The sequence below is a fragment of the Chelonia mydas genome, chromosome 10, assembly GCF_015237465.2.
Source record: "Chelonia mydas isolate rCheMyd1 chromosome 10, rCheMyd1.pri.v2, whole genome shotgun sequence".
Taxonomy (NCBI): Eukaryota; Metazoa; Chordata; order Testudines; family Cheloniidae; genus Chelonia; species Chelonia mydas.
Window position 1 is genome coordinate 11,647,517 of NC_051250.2, and position 15,997 is coordinate 11,663,513.

The following is a 15,997-nucleotide window of genomic DNA, read 5'->3' on the forward strand; positions in this document are numbered from 1 at the left end:
GGAACATGAATCAGACCATGAATGCTATCTTCATTTTAGTATTTTTAATGTAAAACAGGGCCATCTGAAAAGGAACAGATTATTGAGCTAACCGTTAGAGGAGAAAGGGATACCATTGAATTATGGGAGTCATTACCCAAACCATAAGTGAAACACTCCACACCTTGGAACTGCACCAGCACAAGAACTGCTGTCTTTTGTTCTCCCTCAGGAGAAAAGCCACTTTTTCTCCTCCACCCATCCAGTAGATAAGTCTCCTCTGCTGAGAAAGGAGAGCATTGCATACAGTGGCCACTGCTATGGCAGGTTCATGTCTAATAGTTGGGGCCTGCCCCAATATGGGTAATGATGTATTTGATGAGGGTGGAATGCTGCTGTTTCCTCTTATACCTCCTCCACCTGTCTCAGCGTGTACTCCAGGATAGTGTCTAGCCCCTGGAACTTAAAATAGCCCAGGAACAGCTTCTTTTGGAGCAGTAGGGGATACCAGTAGACATCATCTGGCCACATGTGACTGAAAGGCACCTGATCCAGCTGAAACCACTGTGGGCACATTTCTAAAATAGGAAGAATAAAGAGGTTTGGGTAAACTTATTTCACTGCTGTTTTGTTTTAATGCTGGGGGTCCTAGGAGGGAAGGAAAGCACTTCCAACAACTATGATTCATAGGCCTGCACAGCTAGCTGGCTTCGTTTTGGAGGGACTGTAGGGGGAAATTGTCCAGAGGAAGAAGCAGGACTCTGGGAGGCAATAGGCTGCTAATGTTGCTCAGAGAACATAGCCCTACTCAACCACCACCCCCTTTCTAGTAAACCCTGGCAGGATGCTTCTGGCCAAGAGAATGAGGGCTGAGAGTCCAAAACTAATATTGAGGGCGTGTGTGTGTGTGTGGGGAAGACAAATTCAATGTGCATCACAGAGGCCTACGTGAGCATGGGACCAGCATCACCCCTTCTCCGCATATGCTTTTAAGTATTGGGAAATAGGGGCAAACAAATCTTCTTTGTGCTGCCACTTGCCCCATACTCCTACCATCACTTTCTGTTGGCTCTCCATGAAAGCTGTCCGTCCGGAAGATGTGGACTTCCATGAGCTCAGGGTTACCTACAAACTCAAAGGTGATCTGACCCATCTTCTGCAAGTTGTCTGCGGTCAATCCGCTCTCTTCCAGCAGCTCTCTGCAAGAGGGACAGATATCTTTGCATGAGAGCGAGCAGTGGGGAAACACACACTCAGCAGTTAACGTCTGCATACGCACCACTCTAGGGTGAAGGCAGGGAGTCATCCTGCATCTTTTGCACAAACACGTTGTTCTAGTAACTAGAACCTCAGTGCTGGTGTGAGGCTTAGTGTGTGCAGTGCTTTGAGAACTTTTCAAATACTTATTATTAAATGCTGAATTATTCAAAGCATCCCATCCTCCATATTTTCAGCAGTAGCAAGAGCCTAACAAACCAAGATAGGAGGCTCATCTCTCTCCCTCCTTCCATACACTGGCAGTAACTTACCTAAAAGGCTGTTATATAAAATGCAGCCAAAGAAGCTCTGTGAGAGGCCAGTTCTCTGCAAAGTAAACTACTTTATGCAGAAGGGAGCTTTGGAATACCCAGGAACAAGCAAAACTGGCTTGTAGCATACCCAGAGATTTACTGGAGCAATGCCAAACTCCCTGCCAATCCGAAGGAAAATTCAGGCATTTGTGAAAGGGCCAGGAGGTTGGGAGACATAGGCTTATGTCAGAAGAACTCTTCTATATGAAGCGGACATTAATTTTTATATGAAATTATTAATTCAGCTGTCATCTGCCATGTCACCTTCTGCTGCAATCCCAACAGAGTCCATAAAATAAATAGGAGTGGGCTGGTTCAATCAATAATTGGAGAGAGACCCAAGTGCTGCAGGAAGTCAGTATTGGTGACTCAGCAGCTGGCATTCTTCCTTTGAGCCCTTACTGAAACAATCCTGCAACACGGCCATATCTTTTGGATGAAACTTAAAACAGGTTTACCAGAGAGGGTCTGGCACTTTTAGTAAAATAGATAGATATTAATTTGGTATCCTAGCCAAATTACAACTCATGAAATTACATTGTTTAGCACACTATTCATCAGTCATGTCCTCACCTGTTGTGTAGTGCATAGAGACTATTGCAATAGGTGCTACTTACAGCTCAAGGCATTTTCAGTCATGGGTGAAGTGATTATCAACCTGCCATACTTAATTAGTTTACAAAGCGCTCAGTGATCTTCCCACAAAAGGCACTACAGAACGGCCACGTAATATTTAATTGGGCTGAGGCTTTTGTAATAAATTATGTAAGTGGGGGGGTGGGGAGGAATCACCTGATCAGCTCTTGTCATTTTATCACAAGTCTCCTGATATTTGATGTTTTTCTTAAAGCTTCAGCTTTCATTTTTCAAAGAAAGTTTCCAGCCCTCAACACTGAAGATAAAAGCTTGAAAAACGTGAACCCAAAAGATTCAAAACCCAGACGGCAAATAAAAAACCCCAGTGTTTTGGCTTTAAAAATTATGATTTAAAACAATCTCATGATTTTTTTAAAAGAGAGGCTGACTCATGGTTTCTAAATGCTGGAGGCTGGTGATACTCCCGTGTTACACACCTGACTTGGAGATGACTGTCCAAATGACAGTTTGAATAGCTCAGGGAGAGGGGTCACCCAGTCTGCCTGCCTCTTCTGGTTGATTTTAGAGTATCAGCTGTGTTAGTCTGTATCCGCAAAAACAACAGGAGTACTTGTGGCACCTTAGAGACTAGCAAATTTATTAGAGCATAAGCTTTCGTGGGCTACAGCCCACTTCATCGGATGCATACGATGTGGTCTTGCCTCCCACACCCCCACAGCGCACGTGTACCCATCTCACCTGTGGGCTGCCTGCTCTATGGTCTCGCCTGCCTGCACTTTGCCCCCAAATCCGTTCCAGCGCCCAGCCCCGAATCCACGTTTCTTCATGCCCAGCAGCACCCGCTGGGGCTCCACCACCAGCACCAGGGTGAAGAGCTTGCTTGTGAACATCGCCCCTGTCTGTGCAAAGGGGAGATGGGTCTGAGCCGGGGACTCCTGGGAGAGTGTGATCAGAAACTGTGCCCGCAGTGCATGGGACACACACAGGCAGGGGTGCTGGAACAATTTGTATCATGGGGGTGCTGAGAGCCATTAGCCCACACTATAAACCCTGTGTATGATGGAAACCACTTCAAGCCAGGCACCCCCATATTTCCAGCACCTATGTACACAGACTGCATGCAGAGGGGAAGAGACAATAGCCAGGGGATCGTGCTGCTGTGCCCCGTCCTGTCCCTTACTTAGCCCCGGAAATTGCTGATTAAATCCAATCACCCCCCTTCAGCGCCCAGCCCATCACTGCCCTAGCCGCCCCCAGCCCGCTCCGCTCCATCACTCACCTGGCCCCGCCCCGCATCACTCACCCGGCCCAGCCCGCCCCCATCACTCACCTGGCCCGGCCCAGCCTGTCCCGCCCCACATCAGTAACCTAGCCGCCCCCAGCCCGCTCCGACCCCCCTCACTCACCTGTCCCGGCCCAGCCTGTCCCGCCCCACATCAGTAACCTAGCCGCCCCCAGCCCGCTCCGACCCCCATCACTCACCTGTCCCGCTCCGGGCCCCCGACGAACCCGGCCCAGCCTGTCCCGCCCCACATCAGTAACCTAGCTGCCCCCAGCCCGCTCCGCCCCATCACTCACCTGGCCCGGCCCAGCCTGTCCCGCCCCACATCAGTAACCTAGCCGCCCCCAGCCCGCTCCGACCCCCATCACTCACCCGGCCCAGCCTGTCCCGCCCCACATCAGTAACCTAGCTGCCCCCAGCCCGCTCCGCCCCATCACTCACCTGGCCCGGCCCAGCCTGTCCCGCCCCACATCAGTAACCTAGCCGCCCCCAGCCCGCTCCGACCCCCATCACTCACCCGGCCCAGCCTGTCCCGCCCCACATCAGTAACCTAGCTGCCCCCAGCCCGCTCCGCCCCATCACTCACCTGGCCCGGCCCAGCCTGTCCCGCCCCACATCAGTAACCTAGCTGCCCCCAGCCCGCTCCGCCCCATCACTCACCTGGCCCGGCCCAGCCTGTCCCGCCCCACATCAGTAACCTAGCCGCCCCCAGCCCGCTCCACTCCATCACTCACCTGTCCCGCTCCGGCCCCCCGACGAACCCGGCCTGGCAGCCCCACGTGCACCACCCCTGCGCCGCCGGTTGCTCCGTTGAAAACGGCCCGACTGGAAGCAGGAGCCGGAAAGCCGCTTTCTCCCCTCCCCGGCGCTGCGCGGAGCCGGAACCCGCGGCGCGGAGCGTGTTTCAGGCGGGGAGGCCTCAGAAGAGACCCTGGGAGCCGGGCGGGGCTGTGGGCCGGAGCCATGAGCCGGTGAGGGGGCGGCGCGGGGCTGGGGTGCTGCTCCCCGCGGGGAGGGGTCGGGGAGCTCCGCCCTGGGGTCCCTGCGCGGTTTGGTCGCTCTGTTATTCCCGCGGCCGGCGGGCGGGCAGGGGGTGCAGCGGGGCGAGTCTGAACCCAGTGACGGCCTGGTCGGGAGACGCTTGTGACTAGCCACGGTACCGTCCCCTGGAGAGCGGGGTTTAAGGTGGGGGGGGGGGTCTCTGCTGCTGCTCACAGGGTGCTCCCCGTCACCGTGGCGCATTGCAGGGGGCGGGGTGTGACTCCCCAGGGCTGGGATAAGACTCCATTCCATATCCCTTGTTCGGTTCTTCGCCTGTCCCACTGAGCCCCTCTTTGGGCCTGGAGGATCTGTGTGCGCGCAAACCCCCTTTCCCCAAGGCCTGTCGCATCGCATAGGGCAGGGGTGCCACTTTTGTTGCTTTGAAGGAAAAACTTCAGACTTGTTAATATTTGAAATCTAGAAATGGGGACAGTTGGGGAGAAAAAAAAGTGGGGGGGGAATCATTGTTGAGCTCACTCAAATGAACTCAGTTTGAAATCACTGGAACGGAAAGAAAAAGAAAGAGATGCAGAGGATTAACTATTGTATGTTGAAACAATTATGACTGTCCCAAATGGGGACAATCGGTATGTTCTGGGATTGAAATTCTACCGCATGAGTCTGACACTGTAATGTTGAGCTGATATATTCCTTTGCAGCATAACTGCATATCATGTGACAATGGGTCATGGCCCCTGAATAACGTGATACAACATGCCAGTGCTACAAGGGCCCAAAACTGATATTGGCCTTTGTGATTGTCTCAAAAGCATCACTTATATGGGGGGTTACCCAATCAAAAATCAGAAAGAGCTTACAAATAGTGGATTGGATTGTTACCCTGTCTCTGGGTCCTTATGTCACATGCAGATTTCTCTTGGTACATATAACTTGTAATAGTGAGGGTGATTTAATCATTAGAACAACTTATAGAGGGATGTGGTAGATTCTCCACCACTTGAAGATTTAAAACAAGATGGAATAGCTTTCTAAAAACATGCTGTAGCTCAGACACAAGATAAGGGTTGGAATTACTGGGTGAAATTCTATGGTCTCGCAGGAGGTGAGATTAGGTAATCATAATAGGTGGTCCCTTCTGGCCTTCAAATCTATGAATCAGTGTTTATAAAACAGCTGTTATTGGGAAAGATGAAGGAGAATTTAGACTAAATCTATTAGTGGGAAAATGGGAATTTTGGAGGAGTAATGTTAACTAACCTTTTTTTCTTAGTGAATTTAGTGTTGGGGTGAGGTTCCTTAATGACAGCTCTGGTGACTGAATGCCTCTCTCTATCCACAGAACAGCTATAACATGGTGTCCTTTCACTATGTTTAAAGAACTACTTTTAGGAGAAAGAGGGGCATCCAGATTCATTTGTTTCTTGGTGCCTTTGCCACTGCCAACAAAGGGGCCCAGTGGGCTAACAGTGATGGTGTGTGTTGCAAAGTGAACACCTATTCCCTAAAGACTGGACCAAAAAGAACCATCTAGCCTCACATAAGCCACCGGATTGCTGTGAGATGGTCACGGTATTCAATAATATCTATCTTGCAAGTTGTTTCGAGGACTGGATAATGTTGATACTGTTTTTAGGATACGAAAATCTCACTGTAAATGCTGAGCTCTTTGTGGGCACGGACCATTCTTTTGTTCTGTGTTTGTACAGTGCTGATGCAGAATAGGATCCTGGTCTATAATTACAGGTTTCAGAGTAACAGCCGTGTTAGTCTGTATTTGCAAAAAGAAAAGGAGGACATGTGGCACCTTAGAGACTAACAAATTAGAGACTAAATAAATTTGTTAGTCTCTAAGGTGCCACAAGTACTCCTTTTCTTTTTGGTCTATAATTGAAACTCTTGGATACTACTACAATACAAATAATAAATAATTATAATTGTTAACTGCAGGTGCCCAATAGTCTCTAAAATGAGCCAGTAAATTTCAGGAGTCCCATCTGTAGACGAGCTTATTGATATATTGAAAGGAATGAGATTAGAATTGGAGTCTGTTACTTTAGAGACATATGGTTGTCAAGTGCACAGTGGTTATGCAGAAACAGATTAACTTACCTTTCTTTTTTATAGTTATCAGAGGTTGGTGAGCGCTTCTCTTCAGTGCCAAAGGTTCCACACTGCTGCAGGATATCTAAAGAGCAAAACCGGGGCAGAGCATCGCTGGCTGGAGCGGCATCTTAAGGATCCATTTGTGAGGGCAACAAAACAGCATAATTATCGTTGCCGGAGTGCTTTCAAACTGCTGGAGATAGATGACAAACATAAGATTCTTCGTCCAGGGCTCTCTGTGATAGACTGCGGGGCAGCTCCTGGAGCTTGGAGTCAGGTTGCTGTACAGCGAGTCAATGCTTTGGGCACTGGTGAGTGCACATACTTAGCACTCAAAGAACTAGACAATGCTGACTCAACCTGCAGTCTGTGAGGAGTGTCTTCTACTAATAGATTTAGCTGGGCTGAAGAAAGCTGAATGTGGGTGTGTGCTTACATTCAGCACAGTCATTACTAGCTGTATAAAGTTTAAAGTATGCGGGGCTTTTTGTAACCATGCTGGTAATAAAGAGGAGCAATTCCTCTGGAGTGGAGAAGCCATCTTTAGGGAGTACCCAGCATTTCTCAAATGCGGCCACCTGGGCTTTTCTTGCGACCGCAGCCTCCTGGGCAGTGATGGCTGTAGCAGGGGTGGGTAAAGCAGCGGCCCCTCTACCGGGACTGCCAGCAGTTGTTGGGCCCTGCTCCCCCCTGGGTGCCTCCTCCAGCTTTTGTGTCTCCAGTGAGTTCCCCACCTTCCCGGGAGTAGTGGGGTCAGGCTTCAGCATTGGGGTGGCAGGTAGCAGGCTCCAGCCACGGGGCTTTGAGCTTCATTACCTGGCCAGGTGGTGGTGGGCTCTAGCCCTGAGTTAACCCCCCCATCACCCTGGCCCCCACTACCTCCCCCATTACCCCTCTGCCTTGGCCCCCTCTGCTTACAAACCCACCTCCCCATCCAGGGCTTGCTGGGGCTGAGTAAGTCTGCTGTGAAAAGTGATATTTGTATGTTTGTTAATATTACTTTTCACAGACTTAATATCTAGGGAGTCTTAAAAAAAAAAAAAATAGCTACCAAAAAAGCGAAAGAAACAACAAAAAAAGACAAGAATGTGCAAAGCACCTTTATTTGTGTTTCTGTTATGTTTAGGTCCACTAAAGAATAGAGACAGCTGTACATTATTTTTATTATTGAGTTTGCAAAAAAAATCCTACATAAATTACAATGATTTGGACATGTATATGCCAATTTTCTCTTTACCCCGGGGGGTGCTCGACTCCCCTTCTGCCCCAGGCCTGCCCCCCCCTTCACATCTTCTCCCAAGCCCCTGCTCTGCCCCTGGTCTCGACCCCACTCCACTCCAAGGCCCTGTCCTGCCCCTGCTCTGCCCCCAGGCCCGTCCCCACTCCATCCCTTACCCCAAGACCTCATCCCTGTCCCGCCTCTGCTCCGCCACCACCCCACCTCTTCCTGCCTCCTCCCCTGAGCATGCCCCATCCCTGTTCCTCCCCTCCCTCCCAGCGCTTCCTGCACGCAGTGGAACAGCTGATCGTGGTGGTTGGGAGGCGCTGGGAGGGAGTGGGAGGAGTTGATCAGTGGGGCTGCATGCAGGCGGGCTGGAGGTGCTGTGGGGGAGCTTGGCTGCCAATCGGTGCTAAGCACCCACTAATTTTTTTCCGTGGCTGCTCCAGGGCTGGAGCAGCCATGGAGTCCGTGCCTATGCGTATCTGTGTGTATTTATTTGTTTTTCCTAAACTTAATTAAGTGTATTACGAAAAACTGTCAGAGCGGCCACCAGCAAGAGTTGGTGGCCATATTGTGAGGCCACCAAAAAATGTGTTGTGAATACCCAGAAGGAGATGGCTCATGTATTGCAGAAGTGGCTAAAGCTCTTAAATTGAGCTACTCTATGGGATATTATCTAAGGCTAAAGGAAAGGGCTGGGCATAGGGGAAGAGGGGGTCTGTCCCCATCTCTGCCACTAGCTTAGGATATGTCTACACTAGCAACATGCTGTACTGTAGATACTTACTACAGTGATGTAAGAGGTTGTTCCATTGTTACCTGGGGTTCTTTCAACCCAAAGCTCTTGGTAACTTTTACTCTGTGCGAAGTGGTGTCAGGAAATAAATCAGGGGAGACACGACTGTCCGACCAATAGATGGCTGGCACAAACAGGACAACACGAGTGTTTTCACTTAAAGCTAAACTTTACTTAGTCTCAAGCACTTACACACACGTCTGCAACACGTTAGTAAAACACCCCCAACCCTTGATAATTACCAAAGCTGAGTATGACTTTCGAGTGGCAGGCTTCCGGTGGCCAAATCTTTCGTCTGCCAGTGGGGACTGCAAAATGTATCCAGAGGGAGAGCCCAAAAAGAGTCCAACTACCTCAAACTTTTCCTCTTTATTTATACATTAGTAACAGAATGACAGGTCCCTTAAAGAAAACTTGTTAAGTAAGTAGTTTCAATTGTCAAGCAAGAGGTTCCTTCTGATTATCGATTAACCAGGTGAAGGTTTTTCCAGAGTTTGCAGCCTTGAGGCCCGCAATAAACATTCCTGGGGCACATTCTGCTCTTCTAAAATGCATGTATCAGCCACTTCAACACAATTCTTCTCAGGAAGGACGCTGGGTCAAGCTGCCCTCTCCGTGGTACCCAAAGACACACCCCCCCCTCGCCCTGTCTTGGTTAAGCTAAGCCTGCTGACTTGGCCAATTTACAGCGTGCTGACTTGTCTGCTTTTAGCAATAAGCCATAGTGGTTTCAGGCACATTACTGGTTTGCCAAAGTCTCCCCATACACCATCGCTGTAGTAAATCCACTTCTCTGAGACCATCCCTTAGTGGGTAACCTCAGGCAAGAAGCTTAGCTTCTCTGTATCTTAATTTCCCTTTCTGTAAACGTGGTGGTAACATTGACCTCCTAGAGGTGTTGTGTTTTAATTCATTAATGTTTGTAAGGTGCTGTATAACAGGGCAAAGTACTGTTCTTATTGGCTGACTCCAGCATAGCCTTACTGTTGATACAGTAGAGATGGGTAGAGACGGATGAAGAGGCTTTCTGGAGTAGCGATCTTTAAAGAAAGCTTGCTTTTATTTTTTTTTAATGTGCTAAAAATAACTAGGGTGAGATGAGCATAATAGATGAGCATTCTGGTTATAGGGGGACTAGACGGCACTTTGTCAATGTGTGGTGTAGGTTTGTATATTGAACTCTGGGGAAACTCATGAATATGACTTGTATTGTTAGCAGCTCTTGTAATAAGAGTGATTAATTTGGAGATAGGGAGGTGTCTTGCATCTTCTATTCTTGCATTAACTCTTTGTTTCCTAGATCCTAATGCCCCTGTTGGTTTTGTCCTTGGAGTTGACCTTCTTCATATTTCCCCTCTGGAAGGAGCAGTCTTTCTTTCCAATGCTGATATTACAGATCCAGTCACGCTTAAGAAGATCCAGGAGCTCCTTCCTACAGAGAGGGCAGATGTTATCTTGAGCGACATGGCACCTAATGCCACAGGGATCCGAGAGTTAGATCATCAGAAGTTGATTAACTTGTGCTTGACCCTTTTGGATCTGTCCCAAAGCATCTTGCGGCCAAGAGGAACTATCCTCTGTAAATTCTGGGATGGACCGGAAGCCCATCTTCTCCAGAACAGACTAATGGAGCGCTTCCAGGATGTGAGAACTATAAAGCCTCAGTCCAGCCGGAAAGAGTCAGCAGAGATCTATTACTTGGCAAAACTGTACAATGATGGAGTGAAACATCAGAAACACTGATTGTGTCTGCCTTTATTGCAGTGGTTGTCAGTCACTGACTGGATACTTTGATTTGAAGTGTATTTAAAAAAAAAATCCCAACATTGAGACTCTGAAATTGAATTGCTTTATGGTTAAGCCTAATTTGGTGAAATCTGTCATTTATATAACATCATAGGTGTGCATCATGCTTTACAGGTACAAAATAAAACAAGGTTGTTGTCCCACTGAGTTTATAATCTAACTAGGCAAGTAAGGACATCCAGTCTAACTCCCCCTCTGGGAAGAAAGCTCTTGGAAATGATATAAAACCTGGCTGTGGGGGATGGAAACAAAAATAAAACACTAGTTATTGATTCGTTTACAGCTATACGTTTATTTCAAATTGCTACTCTGTGACTCTAGTCATGCTTTGAACAAAACGTAAAGTGGTTGTCATAATGAGAGTGAAGAGAAGGGATCTAGGAGTCAGTTTTACTTCCTCTGCATTTTTCCTAAAACTTAGTGCAATTTATTAGTGCACTCTTTGCCAAATAACCCGATGGGCTGAACTGTTCTATGCCAGACGTCTGCATCAGGCTGAGTTTTTCTGGAAAACTTCAGCCAAAATCGTTAAGCTGTTTCTAAGAAAGAGGCTAGGAAAAATGCATGTTTTACCTGTATTAAAAACTTCAGGTGACTTATTCTTTGAGAAGGTCTGTTGTGCCTAGGCTTTGGAGCAGGGGCTTGGAGGAGGAGTGGCCTTTTTGTCATAGATGTGCCTTTTGTTGTCCCCACGACAATCCAACCACATTTAACCAGCTTACAAGCCTCTGAAAAATCAGTTTTTGCATATGCTCAAGCCAAGTCCTGTTAGAGCTTAGTAGCTAAATTCCCCAAAGAGTTTGTTTTCACTTGGCATGCTCCAGCCCTGGGCTGAGCAGGATTCTCCCTGCAATTACAGCTCTAGCCTGCTGCGCCCCAAAGTCATGGAAAGCAAAGTGCTGGAGGCTCTCTCATGCAGCCTCAGGAAAAAGCTGGTCAGAGTCACTTGTGCGCGTAGTGGAAGCATAGCTGGGATTCCCAGTTTAGCAGTGTGAAGAGGTTTACAAAGTACACATTTTAGTTACTGTGATTTACCTTGGATTTCTGTTAAATACTTGGTTTGATTAAACTGCACCCTCCTGCGAGAGTGGAATAAGGGCGTGAATGGCTGAAGCTAACAGTGGGCATCCTTAGTGCTACTGCTGGAGAGGGGAGATTGGGGTGTGAATTGCTGAGTTTCTCAGCCTTGTATCCATCATTTCTAGGCAGAAGGGGCAAAGGTGCAATTGCATACCAAAAAGAGTGAGGAAGGAACGTGGGAGTGAGAATTCATGAATTCTTTATCTACTTGCAGAAGGATAGCAACAGGATCTTAAAAAAGGATACAGCTTTTCATTCCACTCAGGCCTCTTTGTTTTCCAGAGCTAACTTTGGGCATATTCTCCTACTCCTGAGAGTACTAAGGCTGGTCACTGATGTGATTGCAAATCCAATGCATGCACAGTTATATTGCTACTAACGTTGTTAGTCCAGGTTAGAATTTTGCTCATTTTCTAAGCTCTTTGTCTCCTCTGGAAATGAAGCAAAAAAAGTGCTCAGTAGAGGACAGCATATGGTCAGGTCTGACTGGCCTGAGCCCTGTGGGTCCTAGGAGTCCCTCCTGATGCTTCTGTCTGTGAAGAAGGGGCAGGGGAAGGTTCTCTGCAGGTGTCCTGGTCCAATCTGATGGCAGAACTGCAGGGTTCAAAGGATGGAATGCAGGCATGGGTGTTACTGTGGGCAGGAGTTGTGAAGATCTGGGGGGACCAGGTGGGTTACTCGCTCTCCCTATGGCACGTTGGCAGCCCAACTCCTGTAGCGTGGTGCCTCTTGCCTTGTTGGAGAAGGGATGGTCACTTCATGCCCTTTCTGGCCCCTCGTAGAATAACTCTTGTTGTTAAACATTTGTATTGCACTAGCGCTTAGAGGCCCTAAAGGAAGTCCAGGTCCCAGGGGGCTAGGCACTGTATGTACAGAGTGGGCGACAGTCCCTACCCGGAAAAGCTGACAAGAGTCTAAACAACCGAAGGAGGGGAGAGAGGAAATATCCCACTGGAGCACAGAGTGAGCAAGCTCACACGGCAAAGCGGAGACTGGAGCCCAGGTCTCCCAAACCCCAGTCCAGGGTCTGAATCAGAAAATCAGCCTTCCACTCCCGAAGAAAGTGGCAGGTCTCCCATGCACAAGGTTGCCATGACACTCACTGGTTTACCGCTCTGGGGACATAGGAGTTTCACGCGTGCTCCTAGCATTACGGTAAGAGGAGAACGGATGCGCTACAAGCGAGGATACAAGTATAATCCCAGCATTACGGCAAGGGGGCGGGCTGGTGTCGCGGGAGCTGGGCGCGAGTTCTCGTGAGATCTCGGTGCAGGACGAGGAGGGAGATCCAAGCCGGAGAGAGGGAGCCGGCTGCGGCGGGTGAGTGTGAGTGGCCCGCGCTGACCCTCCCCCACCCCCGCGGGCCTCGCCCCCAGGGCGGAAGCTGGACTGGCCGCCCCCTCCCGCCCCGTGGCAGCACGGGGCCCTTCTTCCCGCAGAGACCCCCCCGCCCGGGCAGCAGCAGCACAGGGCCCCCCCCCCCAGAACTCCCACCCTCCGGGGGGGGCCGGCGGCAGCAGCACAGGGCCCCGCCCCCCCGAACCCCCACCCTCCGGGGGGGGCCGGCGGCAGCAGCACAGGGCCCCGCCCCCCCGAACCCCCACTCTCCGGGGGGGGCCGGCGGCAGCAGCACAGGGCCCCCCCCCCCAGAACCCCCACCCCCCTGGGGGGGCGGTGGCAGCAGCACAGGGCCCCGCCCCCCCCAGAACCCCCACCCCCCTGGGGGGGCGGCGGCAGCAGCACAGGGCCCCGCCCCCCCCAGAACCCCCACCCCCCTGGGGGGGCGGCGGCAGCAGCACAGGGCCCCGCCCCCCCAGAACTCCCACCCCCCTGGGGGGGCGGCGGCAGCAGCACAGGGCTCCGTCCCCCCAGAACCCCCACCCCCCGGGGGGGGGCCGGCAGCAGCACAGGGCCCCACCCCCCCAGAACCCCCACCCCCCGGGGGGGGCCGCGGCAGCAGCACAGGGCCCCGTCCCCCCAGAACCCCCACCCCCCGGGGGGGGCCGGCAGCAGCAGCAGCAGCCGCACAGGGCCCCGCCCCCAGACACAGTATGCATCTGATGAAGTGAGCTCTGGCCCACGAAAGCTTATGCTCTAATAAATTTGTTAGTCTCTAAGGTGCTACAAGTCCTCCCGTTCTTTATATGGATACAGACTAACACGGCTGCTACTCTGAAACCTGAACCTCCAGGGACATTAGCAGAGGGCCCTGCCCCCCGATACTGACCCCTCCCGGGTAGCAGCCCAGGACCATGCCCCCTGATACCGAACCCCCCTGGGGAAGTAGCACAGGGCCCTGCCACTAGTGTGCCCCTTCCCCTGGGGCAGCATAAGAACGGCCATAGTGCGTCAGGCCAAGGGTCCATCTAGCCCAGTGTCCTGTCTGCCGACAGTGGCCAACGCCGGGTGCCCCAGAGAGAATGAACAGAACAGGGAATCATCAAGTGATCCATTCCCTATGGCTTATTCCCAGCTTCTGGCAAACACAGGCTAGGGACACTATCCCTGACTGCCCTAGCTAAGAGCTGTTGATGGACTGATCCTCCATGAATTTATCTAGTTCTTTTTTGAACCCTGCTATGGTCTTGGCCTTCACAACATCCTCTGGCAAGGAGTTCCAGCACAGGACCTTGCCCTCCACCCCTGAACCCCTGGGGCAGTAGCACAGGGCCCCGCCACCAATGTGCTCCTCCCATCTGGGCAGCAGCGTGTGGGTTTTGGCTCCCTCACTTTTACTGCAGCTGACAGTTTTGGTTTTGCATGCTGTATGTGCAGGGCCCTACCAAATTCACGGTCCATTTTGGTAAATTTCATGGTCAGAGGATTTTTAAAATCTTAAATTTCACAATTTCAGATATTTAAATCTGAAATTTCACATGGTTGTAACTGGGGGTCCTGACCCAAAAAGGGGTTGTGGGAGGGTCACAAGGCTACTGTAGGGGTGTCGTGATATTGCCACTCTTACTTTTGCGCTGCTACTGGTGGTGATGCTGCCTTCAGAGATGGGCAGTTGGAGAGTGGCGACTGCTGGCTGGGAGCCCTGTTCTGAGGAGCCAGCAGCAGTGCAGAAATGAGGGTGCCATGGTATGTTATTGCCACCCTTACTTCTGTGCCATCACCGGAGGTGGGTCTGACTTGGCCCCAGGAGCGGCCCGTGCAGGGGAAGAGGAAGTTCCTGTCCCTCCACTGCCCGGCCGGGGCTAGCAGCTGGAGCCTGGTGCAAAGTAGGAGCCCGTGGCCAGGGTGCCCCCACCCCTGCTCCTCCCAAGTGGTTGGGTGTTAAAGGGGCCTTGGGCTGGCTGTTTGTATGGGGTGAGTGGGTGACCATCGCACCCCCGATCACGTTGCCCACCTATAAGGCTGTCCCTGCCTCCTCTCAAAAAGTGATGCCCCCCATACCATGCCACCTTCGCTTCTGAGCCGCTGCTGGTGGCAACGATGCCTTTAGAGCTGGATGCCCAGCCAGCAGCCACTGCTCTGAAGGCAGCGCAGAAGTAAGGGTGGCAATACCATGATCCCCCTACAATAGCCAGATTTCACAGTCCGTGACTTGTTTTTCACAGCTGTGAATTTGGTAGGGCCCTATGTATGTGGGAAGAATGTGGACTCCAGAGCAGGGGTTCTCACAAAAAATTTGTTGGGTGGCCTCAGAGTGCAGCCCTTCAGTGAGAGCTGCCCCCTTCCCAGGGAAGGTGGGTCAGGAAGTCACCAGCTGCCTGTAGAGTCCCCGGTTCCCTGTGCCTGACTGGGAAGGAGTGGGGGAGCTGCCTGGGGGAAGCACTCCAGCGACTGAAAGCTGCAGCCACCTCCTCTTACAAGAGCTACCTCCAGCACTGTGTACACCATGTCTCCAGAGGCACTGCCGGGGCCCCCCGAGGGGGCTGTGCTGTGCAGGGTACCCCGATCCCCACTGGCAGTGCCAGCGCAAACACCAAGGTGGTACAACTTGCTGCCCTTTGTAACCGTTGTTCAGGAGCTGGGCGCTGCATGGAGGAATTGCTGCTTTGCCCCCACAATCTGCTTGGCTCCTCCCCTCCCCCCATGCTTTGGAGTCTGTTGTGGCTGAAAAAAAATCCGCTGGTGGCTGCATATGGCCCTGGTGGCCACATTTGAGAAACTCGGCTCCAGAGTGACTTGAAGAAAGGAGTATGCCTTCCCTAAGTTACAGCAGTGAATAAGACTGTAAGCTGTCCTGGATGTTTCACTTTTGGCTTTGTGTGTGTGTGTGTGTTTACAGCAGAGAGCTCACCATGGAGAACCTGGAGGATAATACAACTGTGTTCTCCACCCTGAGATCTTTCAACAACTTCATTTCACAGCGTGTGGAGGGCGCATCTGGTCCATCCACACCAGGATCATTTCAAAGTACCTTGCATATGCAATACCAGCAGAGGGTGCAGGTGAGGCATCCCAGGCTCACTGACAGCTGTAGTGTCACTGCAGTCAAGAGTTTAGATTTCATTTGATCTTAGGCCTGGAGATTTTTTTTTAGTTAGGAGATGGGGGTTGTCCCTTCTTACATTGCTATCCCTACATTGTCAATGATGGAGATAATTTGC

At 51.1% G+C, this 15,997-nt stretch overlaps 3 protein-coding genes across 15 annotated transcripts in view; 2 read left to right on the forward strand and 1 right to left on the reverse strand.

Moving 5' to 3' along the window:
• Positions 1 to 29: 29 nt before the first annotated feature.
• NUDT1 (nudix hydrolase 1) lies at positions 30 to 4,313 on the reverse strand. Of its 2 annotated transcripts, none has more exons than XM_037910953.2 (4): positions 4,164 to 4,313; positions 2,886 to 3,046; positions 1,033 to 1,178; positions 30 to 557 (listed from the first exon to the last, which is right to left on the reverse strand). In XM_037910953.2, exons 2-4 carry the CDS (start codon positions 3,035 to 3,037, stop codon positions 385 to 387), a joined length of 471 nt encoding a protein of 156 aa, XP_037766881.1. In that variant the 5' UTR covers positions 3,038 to 3,046; positions 4,164 to 4,313; the 3' UTR covers positions 30 to 384. The 2 variants fall into 2 exon arrangements, with proteins under 2 accessions (XP_037766881.1, XP_037766882.1); XM_037910954.2 differs by lacking the exon at positions 4,164 to 4,313 and adding an exon at positions 3,630 to 3,666.
• Positions 3,722 to 10,842, forward strand: MRM2 (mitochondrial rRNA methyltransferase 2). 2 transcript variants are annotated; one of them, XM_037910952.2, is made up of 3 exons: positions 3,722 to 4,400; positions 6,556 to 6,845; positions 9,853 to 10,842. In XM_037910952.2, exons 1-3 carry the CDS (start codon positions 4,393 to 4,395, stop codon positions 10,293 to 10,295), a joined length of 741 nt encoding a protein of 246 aa, XP_037766880.1. In that variant the 5' UTR covers positions 3,722 to 4,392; the 3' UTR covers positions 10,296 to 10,842. The 2 variants fall into 2 exon arrangements, with proteins under 2 accessions (XP_037766880.1, XP_007065444.1); XM_007065382.4 differs by lacking the exon at positions 3,722 to 4,400 and adding an exon at positions 4,428 to 5,057.
• Positions 10,843 to 12,578: 1,736 nt separating this feature from the next.
• MAD1L1 (mitotic arrest deficient 1 like 1) overlaps positions 12,579 to 15,997 on the forward strand; it is a 557,068-nt gene continuing 553,649 nt past the window's right edge. For 4 of the 11 annotated variants that reach the window (XM_037910943.2, XM_037910947.2, XM_043524563.1 and 1 more), the window contains exons 1-2: positions 12,604 to 12,758; positions 15,676 to 15,838. In XM_037910943.2, coding sequence (XP_037766871.1) covers positions 15,689 to 15,838 — 150 coding nt within the window. In that variant the 5' untranslated portion in view covers positions 12,604 to 12,758; positions 15,676 to 15,688. Of the gene's footprint in view, positions 12,765 to 15,675; positions 15,839 to 15,997 lie in introns of all 11 variants that reach the window. The other 7 variants (XM_037910945.2, XM_043524562.1, XM_043524561.1 and 4 more) reach the window with 6 other exon arrangements.

Excerpts from the sequence above, each read along its gene's own strand:
- NUDT1 (XM_037910953.2), bottom strand. The coding sequence starts at position 3,037 with ATGTTCACAAGCAAGCTCTTCACCCTGGTGCTGGTGGTGGAGCCCCAG. Across the intron at positions 1,179-2,885 it reads ATAGAGCAGGCAGCCCACAG|AGAGCTGCTGGAAGAGAGCG; the intron begins GTGAGATGGGTA and ends TCCCTCTTGCAG. Across the intron at positions 558-1,032 it reads AGAGCCAACAGAAAGTGATG|AAATGTGCCCACAGTGGTTT; the intron begins GTAGGAGTATGG and ends TTCCTATTTTAG.
- MRM2 (XM_007065382.4), top strand. The coding sequence starts at position 5,032 with ATGACTGTCCCAAATGGGGACAATCG. Across the intron at positions 5,058-6,555 it reads GTCCCAAATGGGGACAATCG|TTATCAGAGGTTGGTGAGCG; the intron begins GTATGTTCTGGG and ends TCTTTTTTATAG. Across the intron at positions 6,846-9,852 it reads AGTCAATGCTTTGGGCACTG|ATCCTAATGCCCCTGTTGGT; the intron begins GTGAGTGCACAT and ends TTTGTTTCCTAG.